Genomic DNA, 23,640 nt, shown 5'->3' with positions numbered 1-23,640 from the left:
CACCCGAGTGTAACACAAAACTTTTCCCCTCACTATACTTCGTTTCTTTTAAGATTAGAATTATCTGTCAAACGGGTAAACAAAGAAGCAGTGGTCGTAGACCTTCCTTCTTCGATTTCGGCCGATACCACTGATTTCTTGGAACTTATAACTTATATAATACTATGTACATAAGTTCCAAGAAATCAGTCGTATCGGCCGAAATCGAAGAAGGAAGGTCTACGACCACTGCTTCTTTGTTTACCCGTTTGACAGATAGGTAATTCTAATCTTAAAAGAAACGAAGTAGTATATAGCGAGGAAAGTACAATGCAAAAAGCGCGTTTATCACTGCTTCCAGTAGTTCTACAGGTGGTAAATCATCGTCATCACTAGATTCACTCACTTTTATCAATTTTAAAGCAGAAAAAATGACTATATTCAAGGTCAAATTACTTTATCCACTAGTGGATAAAATGCGTTTTTACCCGCTGGTATTGAAGGACAAAACACGTCGTGTTTCCGAGCTAGTGAGGGGAAAAATATTTTGTATCATGCACGAAATAAAGCATGAGATAATTAGAAGAAAAATATGTTCAATTGTTCAGTAGTTATTCTTTAACCCAATTTCTATTTAATAAGTCGGATAGAAAGACGTAAATGAGTTGACGGTGACGTCAGCGTCACTCAACACGATTCATATTAATTCCATATTAGCAAATCGTTCAAATTCGTTTTGACAGTTCTTGAAAAGAAGCTGATTTGACTAGAAGGAAAGTAGCCTACTCTCTTCCCGCCTAGGTAGATTCTACGTCATTAGGGGTAAATGAGAAAGTGTATTTTGACAGTTTTATTAAATGACATCTGAAACTGAAATGCATTTTACAACCGGTCCTATTTCACGTAGCTTCCAGAATTTGCCAAGTTATGTTCAACCTTAATTATCTAAGAATAAAGCTTTCACAAAGAAATTGATATATTTTAACAGCCTGCACGGGAAGCATGGTCGCGCGATAGACGATAAAATAGCAGGCCGTCCCTATCGCACTATTTGTAAGTGCAATAGGGACGGCCTGATATTTTATCGTCTATCGCGCGACCATGCTTCCCGTGCTGGACACATGATAATAATGCTTGTGCGTGAAATCGTGTGTGAAGTGTGACAAATACGCTCAGTCGCCTGGAAGAGATCCGCGGAAGCCATAAGATCACCTCGCTAAGTCATTGTCCTCTGGAATATGTATTAGATCAAAATAGGTGTATCTCTTTCATAATTACGTTGTCTCTCTCTTTAGTCTAGTTTTCATATGGTCTTAGATTTCTATTAGTATCCAGGGACTTCCGGATAATCGAACCGGAAACGGATGCGGGTTTATCGTCGAGAACGATTTGTAGTTTTTTTCTTAGATAGATACATTGTTTAAGATGATAAGGATTGCAATAAGTGCAGCAAAGAAGGTTTATATAATGTTTAAATCCAAAATTTCGTCAAATGGACGCAAACTATCGTTAGTGACCCTATTATATCTGGCTACAAGATATTCATTTGTACTTAACATTGTATGTATTTATTATAGGCATTAAATACAGATATACTCCAAAAGACAACTTTATTTTCCAGAGGTGACTCATATTTAACATTCGAAATTCCAATGCGGTGGCTATTTCAGCTAAACATTTATTAATGATTGTCCGAGAAATTTCTAGGAAACTCCGCATAATGGTTGCGAAAATTTATCCTTGCCCTATTTCTAGCAGATTAATTAGTAAACCAGATGGCAACAAACCTAAATAAAGACAACATCGTCCCAACATCAAATGATATTCATCAAAATTGCAGTCTACGTTAAGGTTATATAGGTAGATTTAATAAAACGGTATTGGAGAATATGACCATAGTGACTTTGATGACTCAGGTCTTAGTCATTCAACCATAAGTCCTCCTTGCGTTGTCAAAGCCGATTCTAGGTCTATTCTAGGATAACGCAAGGAGGATAAGCCATTCAACCATATATTTTTTATAAATAAAATCTATAAAAGTCAACATACACGGAAAAATCATGCGCAATTTCAAAATAACGGATCAAGCCCGCAAATAGCTTGATTTCGGCAACAGATTGCGTCACAAGTTGACATTTCTCGATGGTCTAGCGTTTAATATACGCGGCCGGCGATCTCGCGCGAAATCCAGCAGATCTGCCAAGCCCAATTTAATGTATTTCTGTGTAATAATTAGCATCGTTAAATAGCTCTGGCGAACAAGCTAATCCACACAAAACATCTTACCGCTCAGGAAGATTTAAAAATAAATATCACTGACACAGCACTAAAAAAAGCACGTGATTGTTTATGAAATTCCAATGCACTTACTTCCGGTATTTGAAAAAAAATCAGGCGATCCCAAAGATGGCGGGAAAAAAAGCCCGAGAAAGTTCTGAAAGTGGCGGGAACACGCGGTCGGGTTACAAATTCGTGACACGAGTTCGTGTAATTTGTTAACGATTTTATGCGTCCGGATTTTGGCTGGGGCTAATTTTTATCGCAGGAGTCTGCTCTGGCAGCGGACATACGTGACTGACCAGGCCTCACGTGCTGGAGTATAAAATTGAGGTGGCACGGGTAAAATGGCGGTGCAGTATATTTTTGAATACGAGACATAATTCATGCGCGCCCGGTTGCATGGAAATAATAACCTCATAAAATTATTTTTGGGTTTTCACATTTAATTGGGTTGCAGGAGTTTCGTCACAGCGTTGTGCCGGAACGGCGGCATCAATCTAGATTAAGCTTTTGCCGAGACTAGGAAGTAGGCCCATTACTATTATCTGCCTAGGTTAGCTAGTCACACATGTACACCATTTTAAACGGTAGCAAAGCACATGTGTCATAAATGAAAATAGTCAAGTATAAAAATATATGGGTGTATCTATTTCTGTATTATACATCTCACTTAAAAGTCTTAAAAATATGTCCCATAGCACCTTAGTCCGGTGTAATAAGAGCGTAGTAGGTACCATATGAGACGATTTTTTCGATACATATTTTTGCACTTGACTGAACGTAGTCTTTTACTGTCGGGTAATTCGTTTCCACGTTTGCGTGCTATATCATAGCAAAGCCCATTCATGATGAGCTTCATGAGCTCACATACATTAAGTACCTAATATCAATCTCATAGAAAATGGTATTTTGAGATTTCTAAGTTACCGATCCGTTTCTGTTCTGAGATATTCAAATTGATCACTGATTATTTTACGCAGAGCATCATACATATAGATGGCTAGTTCAATTTCAGCATCAAAAATGAATAATTTTCTGATGGAATGAGCATCGAGCAGTACTATCAAATCATTTAGTATTGCTGCCATCTAGCGGCGAATAGGAGAACTAGGTGTATGTAATCAATATTGATTGTGTTGTGTATAACAAATGCGGTGACAAGCCATGAGCTATTATGGGCTGTAATAAATTGTTAGCGCCACAAAAATATACATGAAACTATCATCTTTGTCCTGATAAAAAACCATTGTTCTTCAGTTTGTAACCGTTAATAGCGCCCTCTATAGAGGATATGATGAACTATGCAAGTATATTTCAGACACTGAATTAACAGCGCATAATGAAAAGCATTGTCGAATAAGTTATAAATTAGTTTTTCAATAGATATCATATTTATACGGTTATTATTTTAATGATAAAAATATAGAAATTATTGCTCTTTTGTGAAAATAACACAATAACTGTAAAAGGAATACGCCTGCGGAACGACATTCCTACGTAGTCTGTCTCTTTCTCGCGAACGCTTTATTCATAATTTGAAAAGACGGTTGTCTCTGTCACGTCAAGTGTATATTTATTATAACTCGTATGTGGGTGTGAAGCTGAGCCGTGAAGTGAAACGAATTTCCGGCCCGCATTTTAAAGATTTATGAGTGAAAATCAAACAAAACTTGTGCTAAAACCCAAAAAGTGCAGTGTACTGAACATTTGGAAGAAGCAACTTCGTAATTCATTAACGTGTCATTAATTTAATTCTCTCACATAAACAGCTGTAGTTGTGTGCTTACTCCACAGATCAATACAACAAGATGGCCCTTACAGGGCGACTCGCGGTCACCAAGCATACGACAAATCAGGTTTATAAAAGTTTGAACGCGTGCGACACCGATCAGTAGCGCCCAAGTATACGACCCGCTAACAGTGTCCGTGTCCGCTCGGGAAAAAATCTTAAATAATCAATTTTGGTTGCAAACAATGGTCTCTTACAGCATAAAGTGGTGTGGCAAGTCTTCTAACACTTCTACATGTAAAAAAGATGGAACAACATTCCACAGATAAGTCAAATTAATTATTTTGTTGAATATTGTTTATTGTCCGCGGAGTTCATTTATACTGGTCAATATGGTTGTGCTGAGCGGCGCCGAGGCGCGTCCATCCCTCTTTACCGAGTTAACAATGTGATATGCTATCCCTTTCACGTAAACGACTAGGCATGGGGCCATGTTAGTTTATGTCTGTTGCGGGAACTTCGTACTACCGTTCGTACCATGTGCTACCATTTTATGAAATATAAAAGAAAGCAGATTTGTAATAGTGAATAATTATCTAGAATCTGTAGAGTCTGTAGTGGTATTTAGTTCATTGATTAGTTTAGAATATTTAGTTGGTTATTTAACTAAGGGCTGGTTTTTCAATCGCCAGATAAATAATATCTGTCAGATAAATGTTAGCTGTCATTGTCATTTATACGTGTGATGAAAAGGATAGTAATAACTTTATCTGATAGATATATTTATCTGGCGATTGAAAAACCGGCCCTTAGTAAACGTAAGTAAAAATGCACAGTTTAGTTATTAGTTACTAGAATGATTTTTATTGAGATGCTATCACAATTATCATCCTCCTTGCGTTATCCCGGCATCGGCATTCGCCACGGCTCATGGGAGCCTGGGGTCCGCTTTGGAAACTACTACCAAGATTTGGCGTAGGCACTAGTTTTATGAAAGCGACTGCCATCTGACCTTCCAACCCGAAGGGTAACTAGGCCTTATTATAATTTAATTATAATATTATAATTTGTTGCAAAACAAATTCACCACAGTACTGGTACCGGTACCATTGTCTATAATAGACGTCCCATTCCCATCCCTACTGCTAATCATAAAGGCGCGCCATTATTTGAAACGACCAATGGTAGTTGCGTCTCAAACAATATCGCTTGCATTTGGCTTCTAGTGGGGTGTTCTGTGGCTTACTCACTTCACTTGTTGCACTTATCGTACTTTCAAAAACTTTATCCCATTGAATAATATACCCGTTTTCGTGAGAATGGTAATCTCTTATCTTAATTGAGTCGATCTAGAATTGAAAAACAGTTTATGTTATCTAATTAACCGTTATAACAGTGATACGGGATCGTGGGAGCGTGTTTTCGTTTTCCGTTGATACTTTACGATGCACCTGCAGTGCAGATATTATGTCGATTGCTGCAACGCACCGAGTGAACAATCGTGACACGGTTGAACGACTAAATAATGAAAATCCTGTTAGTTACCCATGCTTGTGTTACGAGACAGGTGGAACGAGATCGTACAAGTCTGTGAGGAGTCATCAAGGTACAAAAATGACTCATAAGTGTTGATTGGAATGCAGATTTTGTTTTGTTTTCATTTGTGCCGAATGCGTCACTATTAAAAAAACTACTGGCTGGAATCAGACTGATTAAAAAAGAAGATTTTAAAAAGTATACCCAGGCCATAATATTTATGGTTTTCTGAAAAATGATATGGTATTTTTGATAATTCTCAAGAAAAAGCAGTTCTACATCAATGGATTCAGACAGGCTGTCTTCAGCAAATATTTCAACACACAGTTCAGGGACAGCGGGAACAGTTGGAGGGTCTGTGGTGGGAGTCAGGCCTGGTGAAGCCGGCCATAAGAGACAGGATGAAGATGAATATAACTTGGGACCTTTGCCTCCGATGTGGGAGAAGGCATTTACACCTTCAGGAGAGGCGTATTTTATAGAGTGAGTGAATTTTCCTATCAGAAAATCTTTCAAATTACTTTATTGAATTATTTTTGTTTTAAACAGTTATTTTTATACTTTAGTTTTGATGTAATACAGAAACTAACATTGTTACACTGGTAGGTTTTGTTTACATAATGTGTGTAAATATTATTCAAGAGGACCAAAATAGCCTATGAAGTGGTGTTATGAAAAGTGGGTGAAATATTTTATAGATATATTTGTTTAGATTTTGCAGAATAATGAATGTGTCTTGTAAAAATTATTATGAAACAGTACCTTACCTTCACTTGTTTAGTTATGAAACTTATGAAAACTGACAAGACAGTAATTAAAGTCACTATATATCACTGTGTGCACTATTCCTTACAAAATAAGCTATTCAAAATAAATAAGAATTTATAATAGGATTCCAAAATATTAGTTGTAATATTATTTAGTACCTTACCTTCACTTGTTTAGTTATGAAACTTATGAAAACTGACAAGACAGTAATTAAAGTCACTATATATCACTGTGTGCACTATTCCTTACAAAATAAGCTATTCAAAATAAATAAGAATTTATAATAGGATTCCAAAATATTAGTTGTAATATTATCTTTGTATTCCAACAATTATTTGTAGTAGGTAGTATTGATTTGCAGTGAATAAGGGCTCCAAATATTCCAATTACAGTGGAGCTCATAAATATGTGTACATTTTTTCATCTAATTCCAACGAGTTAAGGTGAAAAAATATTTATGAACTCAACTGAACAAAAATAATATGTATAAATACTTAAAAAAATCATAAACCAGTGTGATATACATTTCTGTAATGTCTCTTTCTTATTCTCATATTTCTGATAATCCTATGTATTCTCATTTCATTCCAGTCACAACACTGGAACTTCTCACTGGCTCGATCCTCGACTTGCTAGGGTCCGGAAACACTCTCTAGGAGAATGCGGAGAGGACGAGCTGCCCTACGGATGGGAGAGGGTCACAGACGAGAGATATGGGTCGTATTATGTGGACCATATCAACAGGCGGACACAGTATGAGAACCCGGTGCTGCAGGCTAGAAGGTTACGAGGTAAATACAAATCATGTAGCTGTGTAGAAATTTGAATAACAACCAGTCTGGCTCAGTTGGTAGTGCCCTGCCTGCTGAGCCGCGGTCCCGGGTTAGAATCCCGGTAAGGGCAGTTATTTGCGTGATTAGTATGTAGTTAGTTTTATAACACCCCGTCGTTTTTGCGTCAGAGGTTAATTATCGATAATCACAAAAAGTAAATGATGCACTACAACTCATTTATTTAATTACGCGATTAATATCTTTTGAAGACTTATTAAAGTTGCTGGGTACTTACAATTATTATGTACGCTCTGTATGTGTTGTGTGTTATACGGCTATGTTGTCAAACAATGACCTTGACTAAGCCCTTAAAAGGAAAGTCTTTTCAAAGTGGCATATTCCTCTATAATATAAAATGAGCCCAATGTTAATATATCCATTTGTTTAAATATAAACATGTAGATTTTTCCTTTCTTATTGTGGGACGTACCACTTTATAACTCGCAAGTGATCGACTCCTTACGACGGTTCGACTCCGACGGTAATCCTTGGATTACCGGTCCAATGCGTTACCAATTGCGCCAGCCGACCATCCGTCCATGACTGCGAATTTTAACCATTGCGACGTCACGGTGACGTAGTCGTGCATCACCAGCGACATCTACATTTCAAGGTTTACAACCCTAGCCAATCCTGAGGACTTGCCCGATGCAAGACTAACCTCCCGACCACACCACACATAGTAGTGTTACGGCTCAGCCACGACATTGGTCTAAGCGCGACAGCGGTGAGCGGCGGCCATACGTTGAAGCGAGACACAGCGATGGGACTTTTCGTTCGCACGTATGGCTGCCGCTCACCGCTGTCGCGCTTAGACCAATGTCGTGGCTGGGCCGTTAGGCATAGTACTGTTGATTTTTTTCATTGCGAAATAAGCCCATTTGAAATGGCACTCCTCTTAGATTGTATCCTGGTGTATCATGATCAAGGTTTCCTTATATTTACAATTTATCTCATTTCTATCACACTTTCAGCAGAAAAAATAGGCCCCGAAAACGGAAATGGAGGCCCACCAAATGGATCAAGTTCTTCCGGAGAGCTGCGAGGCGAAAGGTTCGCTCTCACGCTCACGAAAAGCACACAGGTTAGTTTAATTGTATAATCGTACATATAAACAGTTGCCTGCCATGACAAGGCATATTTTTTTGGATTGGACCTTCCAACGTTCAAAAAAAGAGACCATACCACCATACTCACATAAGATGTTGCCAACCATTACTCCTTTATACAGGGTATATTTTGATAGAGGAACAGTAAGGGCAGCAATGTGGTATGTATGAAACCAAAGAATTTGTATGTTTGGTCCCGTACAAGCTTTTGATCCTGGATAGGAATGAGATCGATTGGCGTCAAAAAACAAGTTTGTCAAAAATGCCCTTTTTCTCGCACCCTGTATTATTTCTTCCAAAATCTGTAAATGCCATTTCTCATTCATTTGAAATCAAAGGAAGGTCTCCTTAGACCATTTTCGCGTAGGACCAAGTTTCGTTTCGTGAGCGTTTATGCCATTCGGATACGTATCCTGCACGGGAAGCATGGTCGCGCGATAGACGATAAAATAGCAGGCCGTCCCTATCGCACTATTTGTAAGTGCGATAGGGCCGGCCTGATATTTTATCGTCTATCGCGCGACCATGCTTCCCGTGCTGGTGTCCATGCAAGGTGTTCGGCTCCTATATTTGTAATAATATGTATATCATAAAAATATGCTTACTCAACTTGATGCCTTGTGCCATAGACCGTCTACAGTGTGCCTCCATCTGGATGAGTCTTGAGTATTCTGAGTGTTGGATATTTTTGCTTTTCTCATCCCATTGCAGTGTGCAAAAGGGCTTGCTTGCCAGATCTGATCGTAAAGTGAGCCTGGCTCAAGCCTAGTAGGCATCGTCGCTTGATTAGCAATATTCCGCGTAATTTTTTCACGTACATTTGACAAAAATGCTTGAACCGTTGACCGGGAAACAATGACACGTGTCAGTCAAAAAAGCGTTATGACATCGTCAACATAGCAATGATAGCAAAAATTGCGAAATGAGCCTATATCTTACTAGCTATTGCCTGCGGCTTCGCTCGCGTTAAATTCTAAAATTGTGGAATGCTCTATACAAACTTCCACCACTCATTTTAGAGAAGTGGGGAGTTAGAAAGAGACAAAAAGTACCCTATATCACTCTCCATCTCTTCAACTATCTTCACTTAAAAAATCATGTCAATTCGTCGCTCCGTTTTGCCGTGAAAGACGGACAAACAAACAGACACACACACTTTCCCATTTATAATATTAGTATGGGTGTGTATCAAAATGTTTAACCTAGTTTCTTATTTTTCAGGGTCTGGGCTTCACACTGATTGGTGCCGAAGGTCTGCCAGAAACGGAGGGGTATCTACAGATTCGCAGTATCGTGCCAAACAGTCCCGCATGGATTGATGGTATGGCTCGTTCCTTTCTCTTCATTTTTTGTCTTTTCTGGAAACCTTGGGGCCAATTTGGAATATCAATAATGTTTAAGGTTAATATATCCATATGTTTTTAAATTATAAACATGTAGATTTTCCTTTTTTATTGTCATACCACTTTATAAATCGCAAATTATAAATGCAAACATCAATCGCAATGAAAAAATCAACAGTGATCGACTCCCATGTTGGCCAGAGTCGATCGCTGTTGATTTTTTCATTGCGTTTGGTCTGCATTTATAATTTGCGATCAATAATATTTACCGGTCGTTTTTACTTTTTGTCCAGTAAAATATCGTAAGAAAATCTATCGCTGATGAAGATTGTAATAACAAAATATGATGTTACTGTTGAGGATAGGCAGCATCACGGGATGAGGTGTCGTTAAATGATAGACACGAGTAGTAGGTAAAGCGTAAAGTAACGAGTTCCAATCAATCCCATTTATTGTATAAAGGTGTGCCTATATATACATGTTTGGGTTGTCGCTGACCAAGCAGTATGCGTTATGTCGCAGTAAACCATTATGTTACTGCTAAACCTAATATGCCATTATAAGATAGTTTGTCGATGGTGCCAGTTCGCCTCAACTATTCATGACTAATATTTGCCTATTATAAGCATACAGAGCATCTATATTTGCGAAAAATATAGATGCTCTGAGCTACGCAAAAAGCCTGAAATTCAGATGGGCTGGTCATGTGGCACGACTCACGGATGGCAGGTGGACAGCAGAAGTCACAAGATGGAGTGGCCCTCTAGGCAAACGTCGCAGCGGCAGACCATACACAAGATGGGACGAAGATATCAAAAAATCTGTTGGCCCAAACTGGATCCAAACTGCCAAAGATAGGGACATGTGGAAATCGATGGAGGAGGCCTTCACCCAAAAAGGGTCTAATGCACCAGCATAATTAAATAAAATTTATTGTAAAAAAATAATGCAGTTAGAATAAAAGGCTTTTTTATTTTTTTATTTTTTATTTATTTTTATTTTATTTGCCTATTAATTTGCCAGGTGCCCTGCGACCCGGAGATGTGCTGGTCGGAGTTGGCGGCCGAGGCGTGCGAGGCCTGTCACACGCGCAAGTAGCACAGATGTTCCAAAACATTGCGCCTGGGAGCAGTGTTGCGTTACATCTAGTTAGAGGTAAATGCATCATTGTTACAACTAAAACAATCTTATAGGTTTTGAAAAAGTAAATTAAGGTTTTTTGACAGAAGTAATATTGGGAAATTATTTTTCTAAGTAGTTCCCGTTCTCGACATGATACTGGAGGTTTTAAGGTGTAACGCCATCTAGGCCACCGTATATTTTTCTCTATGGCTTTGAGGTACGTTTTTTTCTTAGACTTTATCTGTCTATACGGAGTTACATATGTCTTTGCTTACCGTAAGTTTCAACTAGGTGACCTAGTGGCTACCTAGGAAACTATTGAATGTACACTTTATGTTTGTACAAAAAAAATCTTTAAACGCCAATCTTACTTAATTTGAAATCTAGGGAAGGTCTTCTAAGACCATTTTCGCGTAGCAACACGGGAGCTGTTCTCACTGACCTCACTATCAAAATAGGTATCTGTATATCTGATTCATTTTGTAAATTTATTTCGCAGGGTACCCTCTCTCCTTTGATTCTGAAGACCCTAATACCAGGGTACTCAGTACTCTGGCAGTAGATGCCAGCACACCGGCCTCTTCAGACGCTGTGGCCATGCAACAACTGACAAGGGCTTTAAGGACAAGGTAGGAAGACTATTTCATTTTAAAAATCAAGCGATTTAAGTTAGTCGAGTTGCCGACGGAAAGTCTCCTTTAAAAAAAAATAGTGCGTGGAGTGGAGTCTCTCCGGGCTGAACAAGTGAAACTTCGTAATGTGTTGTTTTTTTTAAATTCAAGGTGGTAACACTGGGCGTTAAACGTTTAACACTGTCCGTTGGAAGTAGCATTCGAAGGTTCATTTCAAATTATAAATGGTGAACATTCACCGAAAGCAATAAAAACTTTTTAGTACAGATGGTGCTTTTTTTACGCACTAGTGCGAGAAGTGGTTCATTGTATGCCAGGTCGAAACTTCGGATGGCCATCTGTACTGAAAAACGTCGTACGATACACGTGCGAAAAGGAAATTCGTAACTCGTGTCGATTTAAAACACTCCCTTCGGTCGTGTTTTAATTTATCGCCACTCGTTCCGAACTTCCTTTTTTACGCACTTGTATCGTAATGTACTATTAAATATGTAGTATGTATAATATAGTCTTCAGTTACCGCGATAGTTACTCATGAAATAAAGCTATGGAAACGGATTATGAAACGTCGGGATGTATTGTAAATTACGCGATATAAGTCGTTTCTATAATTTTAATACGTAATTTTTTTAAGGGTTCTCGCGCTTGTTTATTGCGTTATTTTCTTTTTAACTGCTCTATTTCATTAATTTGTGATAACTGAAAATTTAAGATTTATGTTGCCCGTATTGGAACTAATTAAAAGTTATTGATTGGAATGTATTTTCATCAGATTCAATTTGGATTCTCCGTCAAACACGAGTTGTGGTCGTGATGAAGCGGACACAGCCACACCTAGTCCTGGACAAAGAAGACTGATGTCTCGCTCTTTCGACCTTGATGCTATGAGTGACCAGCGGGACCAGGGACAAGCACAAGGTATAACCCTTTATAGGGCACTGGTCTCAAAAAAGACCACCCTGTATGACTATTTTTTTGTATTTTTTTCTTGTTCAGAATTTTTAAGACTACAGGATGGCGATGAGGTTTGAACTCACGATTTTTTTGAGTCTTGCCCGTTAAAGGGATAAAGTTAACACTAAAGTTAAAACTTGAGACAGAGACAAGTTATGATGGTGTCATCTATGCACAATTGTGACAAAGTTTTTTCTAGTTAAGAACTTTCATACATCCTTGTTTTTGTTATTAAAACATATATAATCACGCCTGTATCCCATGAAGGGGTAGGCAGAGCACGTGGAACTACTCAAGTTTCAGTGCCATTCTTTTCAGTTAGTGTGCGGGGGCTATTAACCCATATCCTACAGTCGACTTTTACGACACCCTCGGGAAGAAAGGGGATGGTGAAATTCTTAACCCGTCACCACACGAGGGGATATAATATGGTTCCTATTTGTCTAATAAAATTGAATGTATACAATTATTATAAAGAAGCGCCGGTGGCCTAGCGGTAGGAGCGTGTGACTTTCGATCCGGAGGTCGCGGGTTCGAACCCGGCTCGTACCGATGAGTTTTTCTGAACTTATGTGCGAAATGTTATTCGATATGTGCCAGTCGCTTTTAGGTGACGGAAAACATCGTGAGGAAACCGGACTAATTCAAATAAGGCCTAGTTACCTTTCGGGTCGGAAGGTCAGATGGCAGTCGCTTTTGTAAAAACTAGTGCCTACGCCAAATCTCGGGATCAGTTATGAAAGTGGACCCCAGACTCCCATGAGCCGTGGCAAATACCGGGATAACACAAGGAGGATGATGATGATGATGTATATAATTATTATATTATTATTTATAATTTGATAGAATAGATAGTAAACGTGTGTTGGTTTACAGATCAACTAAGCAACAGCGCGCAGTCCTCCGGCGGCGCGGGCGCGGGCGCGGGCGCGGGGCGCGAGCTGGAGCTGCGCCTGCGCCGCGGCGCCGCCGGCTTCGGCTTCACCGTCGCCGACAGCGTGCACGGACAGAAAGTTAAAAAGGTATGCATATTATTTTGATCCCGTTTGTAACTTTCTCGACTCCAAATTTGACGCGAAATTCTTTCTATCGAGTCCAGTTTCATTTTTACAGTATGCATTTTTAAATAATATACGATAGACCCGTTATTAATAATCCCGTCGTAATGTAAATTCATATAGGTTAACATAGCATAATTTATAATGTAATTTATCATTATTAAATAAATAAAAGTAAACTAAAATTAAACTATTTCTAATTTCAAAATGTCTATACTCGATGACTAAGTGCGTTTTCACATTATCCGATCCAATATCGGATGTCGGAAGGATTTCAATAGTAAAAATCAAAGATGGCGGCTTAAATGTATGGGATATCGGTCCTACATCCGATATCGGATCGGATAATGTGAAAACGCACTAACGCTGAAAATAAAGACGTCATAATTAACACTTTTCCGATAGTGAATATAAAGCGCTTATGTAACAGGTATTGGACCGATCGCGATGCTCCGGCGCAGGGCTCCGCGAGGGGGACTTACTGCTACAAATTGGAGATACCGACGTACGACACGCGCCGCACCAACGGGTAGTACAGGTATCAATCACATTCTCTACTATTACCGACATACAAAACACCATAAATATGACGAGAATATGGCTAAGATCACAAAATAATAATACGTACAGTAAAGAAACTTCATACACAAGTTTGGTAGCAAAAAATCCTATTGTTTCTTTCATTGCATGGCTTGCTTTCGAGTATAACCATTAAAGTAGTAAAACCAAATAATTATGTTATCTATGGTTAAATCTATCATGGTAGCACACGCAGTAGTATATCAAATTGTGCCAATCCTAGTAAAAAATGTTAAATTGTTTTGGAATAAAAATATACTTCCCCTAAAATACCCAAACCCTCCTTAGAGCTTGTACACTCCTTTTCGCTGTGTACTTAAGAGGGGGTAGAGCAGGGAGAATTTTCAGAATCTGTCAAATTACCCCATTACACACACAGACACCCTTCACTCACACTACCTCAATTTACTGTGAAAGTTCAGTGACCCTTAATTTTTTTCAAGAGTGTTATTTTGAGTTTGTAGTCAACTACTTACCTCCTTTGAGAAATTAAACTGTAAAAAAGGTAGCATACAAGAAGACAGAGAAAAAATTCGCATCATCTAGCTTTCCTTCTCTGTTCATGTCTCATGTGACTTAAATTTACCTAAATATGTAGATAACGTTCCTTACTCAGTTGATTGTTTATCTAGGTGTATTTCAAATTACTTTGCACTTCATTTTGCGTTACTTTTCTATACTTACTTAGATTAAAAATCGTCAGCCTGCCTATCCCCGCAAACATTATTCAAAGTCGTATGTGAAGGCCGATACCTCCAGGCAGACAATTATGGTCGCGTGATAAATGATAAAACATTCAGCCCTATCGCACTATTTGTAAGTGCAATAGGGACGGTCCGATGTTTTATCATTTATCGCGCGACTATGATTGCCCTGCAGGTCTTCAGAGGCCTGTGCTGTTCATTACGTATATGCGGGTTGTATTAAAGACTATCAGATATTTTCTTTATTCTTTTTGGTCGTTAGGTTTTTTTATCATTTAGTTTGATACAAAATAAAGTATGTGTATAAAATAAAAACCTAATGAATAGAGTACAGCTAGCAGCAGTCAAGTCAGAGACACAAAGAAAGACAGGGAATATCGACGCATATCTTATCTTATCCCAATACCGCCATCGCCATCTGCATCAGACTCTTTATCTTACCCAATTTCCGAGTCTCTTCTCTAAATTTCAGTTTCTTGAGTTGAAAATGTTGAAACTCATACTTAGTAATAAATAAAACACAAAAAAACATATAAAAATCACAATATAATTTTAAATTATAGCTTAGACCCTGTACCAGTTGCAGTCGCCACGTCTGTAAAGTCCCTTGTAGTTTCTTTTAAATGGCTAAATACCTAGATGTTATGTCATAAACATCTGTGACGTGACTGAAAATTAAAAAAACATCGCTCAGAGATAAGGTTCAAATTAGCATGGCAAAAAATACAACAGTGCAGTCAAAATACGAAAAAGCAAATGTCAATGTCAATATCACTGCCGTATTTCAGGCAATAAGGGCTGTTTTCTCAAATATGAAAAAATCTCAAAAGCAGGACTTTATACAGACTTTCTAGGAAAATTATTTTTAACTTGATAGGTAGACCAATTTATAAAAGTTGTACGAAAAAAAATTCTGAACTAAGTTTGTAACTATATATGAAAAGCATTTTTATCTTAGATTGCATATTTTAGTATCGTAACGATTTTTCTTTCAAATAAAAAAAGAATTATTAGAATAGATTTACGGTGTCTACCGTAAACTGGGGTTACATTGACCAATTTGGGAATTTAAACTTCTCTAGCTTCTACATGTAATGGGTAGTTATAGCTAGCTTTTACATTTAATGGGTATTTTTATCCATTAAATGTAAAGAAAGAAAAAAAATGGGGCCATCAACTTTTTTAGTCTTTTCCTGCTAAAAATCTAGAAAAGTAACAAAATAATGTACGCAGAAAAAAAAACTATGAGATCAAACTTAAACTGACATTGGGGTTACTTTGATACCCTATGTTTTTTTTAAATGGTAATCGAATGTAACCCCTTGCAAAAGTATTTTATCTCAAGAAAAGATAAAAAAACGGTTCGCACAGTCAAATATTAGAACTCTTTAACGCTTTTTTGGGGTTAATGATCAAAAATAAAAATTACCTACCATCTTCGAAAAACCAACTATATTTGTAATTGTTTCAATATTTATCACACGAAGAGATCAAATTATCTGCCTCAACTCAACAAGTACCGTGACATAATCAGACAATAATCAACTATGTGTCATTATAGTCAATGTTACCCCATGCAAGTGATCAAAGGCACCCCACAGAGTAAATCATTAGTAATAAATGCCTAGTTTGACTTTATGATACAAAACTCAATACTTACAATGGTAGGTATAGCTAAGCAGAAACACGTTTCTGGCAAGCTACTTAATATTCACTGTGAACCTTTTACTTGAATACCACTACGTTAGTTTAGAAGTTATTTAAACATGAAAAATAGCAACAAACTATGCTTATATTTTAACACGTTATCCGCACTGCCTACGACCATACTTACTTGTTCACTGCGTCAGAGCACTATTTATAAAGGTTGGTTTAAGGTTATCATATGTGTAGATTTCGATAAATTTATTTTATTAATACATAACCGACTACTCATAACATATTAGTTAGTCAGGTTTTGTTCGTAGTCCAAAAGGGTCAACCCTAGCACTTTTCCCTATTCACCCCAACGTTAGGGTGAGCGAAAATTACTAAATAAAACGACATATTTTCAAAGACAAACCGAAGTTCACACCGCTGGAAGATTTTTTGTGTAAAAAATTAGCATGGAACATATAAAAAAAGTGCTATCGACGTTCAAAAGTCGGTTTTGGTCTTATTCAGCACAAATTACGGCAGTTCATACCCGTTCCGACCCCATGTACCCAAAATCTTTAGAAAACGATGTACTAAGTAGCCCAAATTGCAGCGCCGTCTCTAGATGAATTGGGTTACTAATTTATGCAAACTACTTAAGTCGCAATAGATGTCATTTCATTTAGTATTTTAGAGGTAACTAGTAAAGATAATTTAGTTTTACAATTGTGCGAAAAAAGATTCTAATTTGGCCAGATTTTTTAACCGACTTCCAAAATTCAAAAGGTTATAAATGTATAGTTTTTTTTAATATCACTTCTGGTCCAATTTCAAACCCCACAAATATTAACGGCAAACTGATAATGACATTAAGTTTTTTTGAAATAAATTTGTGACATATGTGGGTAGTTTAGTAATTATAGGCACCGACTGATTGTGGATAGGTTTTCTTTGGTGCCTCTTCATCAGTGCTGATCTTCGGCTGGGAGCATACCTTACAAAATTAAATGCCAAAAAAAAGGTTTATTAGTAAAAATTACTTATTTGAAAATATTTCAATAGTTTTCATGCTTATACATTGAAATAGATATCACGCACGAAAGTAAGAACGACAAGGCCCCCTGGTGGCTGAGCCGGGAATCGAACCAGCCATGTCTCTCGCTATACCGTAATCCTCTAAGTGCCACTTGCACCAACGAAGATGGAGGATTAACCTGAGGGTTAACCCACTATTTTACATGGAATTTGACAGTTGACAGCCCACTAACCCTGAGTTAAGTGGTTGGTGCAAATGGACCTTATAAGATTCATATACGAGGTGGTCAAAATGTGCCTATCAGAGATAATATACACTAGAGAAATTTCGTTGGGTACCACACGGCGGGCGGGTGGCCTAGTGGTAATGACGTTAGCTGCGTAAGCTGAAGACCCGGGTTCGATTCCCGGCTCGGCCATCAGTAGGCCTTGTCGTTTTTTCTTTCGTGTATGATATCTATTTCAATTTATGTATGTATGTGAACACTTTATTGTACATAAGACAAGTTAGGACATATAAATACAGTATAGTTATGGTGTACAAAGGCGAACTTATCCCTATAAGGTGTCTCTTTCAACCTTTGAGCGAATTGAGAATTTATTATTTATATAAACTTGAAAAAGAACAAATCAAAAATTATTCAATAAAATAATTTTATTTCTTCCATAGTTGTATAGTTTCATACTTATGATTTTTATTTTAAAGTAATCCATTTATATTATAGCAATCATGGGTGAAACGTGGAGGTTGACAGAAGTGTAATTAACATTTCTAAATGTTGATTTCTTGTATCTAGTCTAACTACGAAGCAATACTTTGACTTATAAATTGCATCCATATACAGAGAGGTCATTCATAAAAACATCACTTTAGGTAAGTTATATATCTTTTATACAATTTGACAACCATTGACCACACATCCCAATTCACCCCTCTTCCGACCCTAATCACCCCCTTCGTACACCTATTCACCCCCTTTGCGACCCGATTCCCCCCATTCCTGATCCTATTCACCCCTCAGGCCGCGGATGTTTATCCATCAAATTGAAATTGAAATCGTCTGTCAATGAAAAGAAAATTGTAGTAAGTATGTATGGAACATAAACTTTAGAAGTGTAGGTATACACTACATTCAATGCTCTACAAAGGTATACACAATTCTGAGCAAAATTTTACACAAAAATAAAGTTAAAATGAGTAAATAATACAATAAATTTAAATGCCAACTTTGACAGACATTTTCATGCCCCTAACTAAATATATTATTTTCCCTGGAACTACGGAACCCTACACTGACAGTGACCCGACGCGCTCTTGGCCGGTTTTTCTTCTCAATGAAATGCAGAGATAATAAAAAATTACACCTCCCAATTTATAATATTTTTTTTTTGCAAAAAATTCATTTTTTGCACAAGCTTTACCTTAGCCGACTGTACCTTTCTTTCAACAATCATCTTTTGCTCTCCGAGATGTTTCTAAAAACCCCTTACTCAATGGGGATACGACGTTTCATAACAGAGTTCCTCTGACCACCTTTCTGCTCCATCATCAGATCACCTCCATGATACCATAATATTGCATTGTCACGTGATTTACATATGTGTGCAAAATTTCAGCTCAATCGGAAACCGGAAAGTGGGTCAAATTTAGCTTCTACGTTTTGACCCAAACTAACAAGGCAAATTGAATAAAAGCTTGTAAAAAAGGCTTCTGATATCAGATTTGTAATAAGTTTAGTTGTCATAGTTTAAGAACAGATGAGACAGACATATGCAATGACAATATAATACTGCACGTGTTTTGTGAGATGTCAAATCACCTCATACAATTTACCGCTCTAAGGCAACTAAGGTAGGGTTTGTTATTGCACTTTAATTACATATTAATGATTTCTAGCCCGTAAGATATATATTTGCTTTAACAATGGATAGATAATTATGCGAGTGAGAGTGTAAGGTGAAATACCCCATAATGGACGGTGATGCCATTATGGACAAAAAAACACAAATCCTTAAAAATAAGTATCTAAAATTAGTTTCTAAAAACTGACGGCTATGTACCATAAACTAGAGTTGTAGAGCTGTTTCATTTTGAAGTTTCAATTAATTCGGTTATTTCTGAAGGATTTGGCGACAAGATAAAATTCATCAGTTTACTGAAAAAAATATCAAGACGAATTCTTAGTAATGTTGCTAAGAGAGTTGAGTTCATGTAAAAAATAATAAAAAAATAATACTCGGTGTAAACTTGAATGCGATTTACTTACTGCATTAGGCATGAGATAAGGTATAAAACATACTAGTTTGTTGCTCCAAAGATATAAAGAAATGGCGTTATTTTGCGACTGTCCATTACTGGAACCGAAAAACTGCCTACCTCCTATGATGGACAAGGAACAATTTACAAAACCAAAATTTACAAGAAACAATCCTATGTTAAAATAACTCAAACTAATTGCATTTATGGTATATAATATTGACTCATTGAGTATCAGTTGGCTTTAAAAGTAAAATTTTAAACTTATTTCACTGTCCATAATGGGGGATCCATTACTGGAGAACTGCCGTCCATAATTGGAGAAAAAACACCTATTTTTAATTTTTTAACTATGAAGAAACCAATAGGAGTATCCATACTGCAATACGCTTGAAATGTAAAAGAAGGATTGGACATTCAAGATTTAACACGCTTAGCGGTAGAATTTTTACATTTATGAGTGAAATATCAAAAAGAGGCGAAAATTTTTCTTAAACTGTCCATGATTGGGCCCGTTACCTTAATTTAGATTTTTATAAGGAAACAAATATTTTTAAGCGACCCGATCAGATATTTATACGAATAAGGACCCTCCCACATCTACCGTCTCGCGATCGTAGCGTCGGGCCAACTGTATGGCTAAGCCGCGCCGACGCGACGCGGCGTCTTTTTCCATACAGTTGGCCCGACGCTACGCTCGCGAGACGCTAGAAAGAGAGACTATGTTTTTGCCGGTCACGAAGCATCACAATTTTTTGCCGGGAATATGTCGTCATATACTTATGGCCTCTATAGAGAATCGGATATATTGTCACGGCCGTTCATAGTCATATACGTATGCTGGTGACTGTTCCATGAACATCTGGACTAGTTGAATGGAGAAGTGCCATTCAAGACGAGCGTTACTTTCTAAACAACGATGAACTTACGGTTACTTACGTGTTCGTGGTATGCACAGGGTAATCTCTAATGAAATTAAAACTTTTTTATATAAAAATTTGAACCAGAAGCACACCATACGGAATATTGTATTTAATAAATAGGTACTTATATACCCGCCCGCATTTCCCTTTCTTCTATTCTAAGTAAGAATCGATTAATAAGTATCTAAATATGTAAAAATAAATTAAATTATAATTGTTTACATACAACCTGGTTGACAGAATTTGACGTAGGTGCTGTCATATATATTTTTAAAATGACGTACTGTTAATACCAGCGTAATGAAAATTTATTCCAATGAGTAAAAGAAAACATGAAACTCTTTTCAATTTAACCGAACTAGAATGAAATCATTTATACTCATTCGGTTGTGTTCGTTATTTTCTTTAATAATGTGATATATTTTTATTTATTTTTGATGCACAAGCCATGCACCTTTACACTTTAAATGAGATTGGATCTCCACCTGACATTATCGACTTACCCTATTTATTTTGAGCACAGTTTTACACTGGTATGGTTTTTCGTGTACGTACACGATTTTCTGTCAAAATATTTGTCAAATTTAATTGTCAACGCGGAGCGACCGGCGACACGTCTGCCTCCGATGAGCCGCTCACGGCATCTAATCGAAAGGAGAATTCTGACAGCAATGGCGAATGTATGGAAATTTTACGATAGTTTAAATTTAAGGTAAAATTTCTTTGTTGCCTTTGAGAGGAAAAATATAAAAAACCTCAAAACTTGTAGTCCATTTATCTGGCTTTCAGAATCACATAATGTTATAACTAGAGTATTGAATTTTTTTAACAAAGTTTACTAAACGGCGACATACGTTTTCCTCATTTTAGGTCAACTTTGTGTGGGTTTAGTTATTACACCGTTAATAATTGGAGATTGTGAATAGTCAAAAGTTGTAGACACACTCTTTAAGATAATAACTACATTTATTTTATTTCATTTAATTTAGAAATGTGAGCAGCATTTGTTAAACGCCGAATGCACTTTTCGAGGATTTCGTACGACCCCCTCTTAACACAGCAAAAGGGAATGTACAAGTTTCTAATGGGGTGGCAACGCGCATGTGACACTGTTTGAGTTGCAGGCGTCCATAGGTTACGGTGACCGCTTTATTAAAAAGCATTGTGCTACTTGCTTATAAACATCAGTAACTGTGAAACTTATTTCAGGTCCTGAAAGATTGTCCCGCCATGCACGAGACAACAATTCGAGTGTGGAGAAGGAACAACGCCACCGGTAGAGCCCCTCGCAGCCGCTCGGCTACTAGAGTACCTCCTACGAACAGTAAGAAATAATACAAAAAAGGATTGACTAACTCTAAGGGCGTGCAATTTGTTGTTCCACGGCGGGCGGGTGGTCTAGTAGTAATGACGTTGGCCGCGTAAACTGAAGACCCGAGTTCGGTTCCAGGCTCGGCCACCAGTGGGCCTTGTCGTTTTTAGTGTTCCGTACCAAAAAGGTACAACAGGAACCCTTATGGTGCGACTCTGTCCGTCTGTCTGTCCGTCTGTCACATTGTTAAATATCTCGAGAACTACTTATGCTATCGATATGAAATTTGGAATAGTTATAAACATTGTGAACCTCTACAAGTTGAAAGTATTTTTTTTTTAATTAATTAATATAAATGATAGAAAATGGCCAAAATGAAAGGGGGGCAAACTGAAAATTTCAAGTAACTAGGTCAAGTGGGGTATCGTTAGAAAGAGCTCAAATTGTACATATCAAAACTATTTTTATAATTTTTTGGTTGTGGAAAAAAATGTTTTTTGAAGGAAAATGTAAAAAAAAATACCGTTCCCCCCCCCCTTATCTCCGAAGTTTACCAACATAAATGTATGAAATTTTCACCAAACATGGGTATTATAATGAATATTACAGGAAAAATAAAATCGTACACGTATCTTGAAAACTTTTTTATTTATTTATAAAAAACCTTTCAGATTTACATTTTCAATTTCAACACCCTTGCGGGTGTTTATTGTACCTGTATTTTTTAACAAAATAACAATGAAATTACCTGCTTTCAAATAGAGGCAAAATGGTTAAAATCGGTTCACGCAATAAACAATTATTCCATAAAAATCATCTTCCATACTAGCTCGCGCGCATTAGTTTACTCAATTTGCCGATAGATGTCGCTGTACGTTGAACGCTCATTTCCTACATCGCGTTTTTCCTGATATAATGAGGTCGGTTCAGGAGCGTCGTTGCGACATGTCGTAAGTCGTAAACTATTGAAGTCGAATAGTCTTGATTTTATTTGGACGTTGTCTACCAATAAAATTGTATATTAAAATATTACTTGTTATGTGGGAAATTGAGTCTTGAGGGATTTAGTAAAATCTGTAGAGTTCTATGAATAACATTTTGATGATTCAACTATTGAAAGTTTGTACGGAACCCTCGGTGAGCGAGTCCAGAGACTCGCACTTGACCGGTTTCGCTCAGTTAACAAGGTTGCTGAATCGAAGGTCAAAATCGAAGGTTGGAGTAACAATTTGTCATGAGAAATATTGAATACTAGCTTTTGCCCGCGGCTTCGCTCGCGTTAGAAAGAGACAAAAAGTAGCCTATGTCACTCTCCATCCCTTCAATTATCTCCACTTAAAAAATCACGACCATTCGTCGTAGATAATAACACTTAAATAAAAATTTGGTACAATAAATATTATAAACTAGGCATTAAAAAAAATAATACTAAAACTAAAAATCTAATCTAATCTATTATTAGTATTAGTATGGATAATATTTATAGGTATTAATTTTAAATATTAGGCCTAATTTTAATAACTAGCTTATATCTAAAATAGAACGTTGAGGTATTGTACCAAGGATGCTGTTGACATTTCCTCGCTTTATCGCAATGCTGACGTTGTACGAGGAAGTTGCCAGCTCTTCTATCACCGGTTACGTCAACCAGACGCTACTCCATCATAAATATTTATGTCAGTATAATTAAGGCGTAAAATATTTATGTGTGACGGAATGATATACCTACAATCTACATAATAGTTGTTTGTTATTTCCAGCCATACACTTGTATTATTATATCTGTAAGTGACAGTATCCCCGTAGTTTGTCCTTGCTAAAATTTACAATATTGACTTCCCCCGATCCCTGT

General features: G+C 37.2%; 1 protein-coding gene across 2 annotated transcripts; it reads left to right on the top strand.

Annotated features, from left to right (window-relative positions):
- The first annotated feature begins 5,234 nt into the window (after positions 1-5,234).
- On the top strand, positions 5,235-21,832 carry LOC125237460 (membrane-associated guanylate kinase, WW and PDZ domain-containing protein 2-like). 2 transcript variants are annotated; one of them, XM_048144558.1, is made up of 11 exons: positions 5,235-5,594; positions 5,789-6,007; positions 6,884-7,083; positions 8,100-8,209; positions 9,456-9,555; positions 10,601-10,732; positions 11,199-11,328; positions 12,104-12,249; positions 13,162-13,307; positions 13,774-13,881; positions 21,686-21,832. In XM_048144558.1, exons 1-11 carry the CDS (start codon positions 5,536-5,538, stop codon positions 21,809-21,811), a joined length of 1,476 nt encoding a protein of 491 aa, XP_048000515.1. In that variant the 5' UTR covers positions 5,235-5,535; the 3' UTR covers positions 21,812-21,832. The 2 variants fall into 2 exon arrangements, with proteins under 2 accessions (XP_048000515.1, XP_048000516.1); XM_048144559.1 differs by having other exon boundaries at positions 5,250-5,310.
- Positions 21,833-23,640: the final 1,808 nt, after the last annotated feature.

This window comes from Leguminivora glycinivorella, chromosome 21, assembly GCF_023078275.1.
Source record: "Leguminivora glycinivorella isolate SPB_JAAS2020 chromosome 21, LegGlyc_1.1, whole genome shotgun sequence".
Lineage (NCBI taxonomy): Eukaryota > Metazoa > Arthropoda > Insecta > Lepidoptera > Tortricidae > Leguminivora > Leguminivora glycinivorella.
Note: the sequence above shows the minus strand (reverse complement) of the source record. Positions and strands in the feature narration are given on the sequence as shown.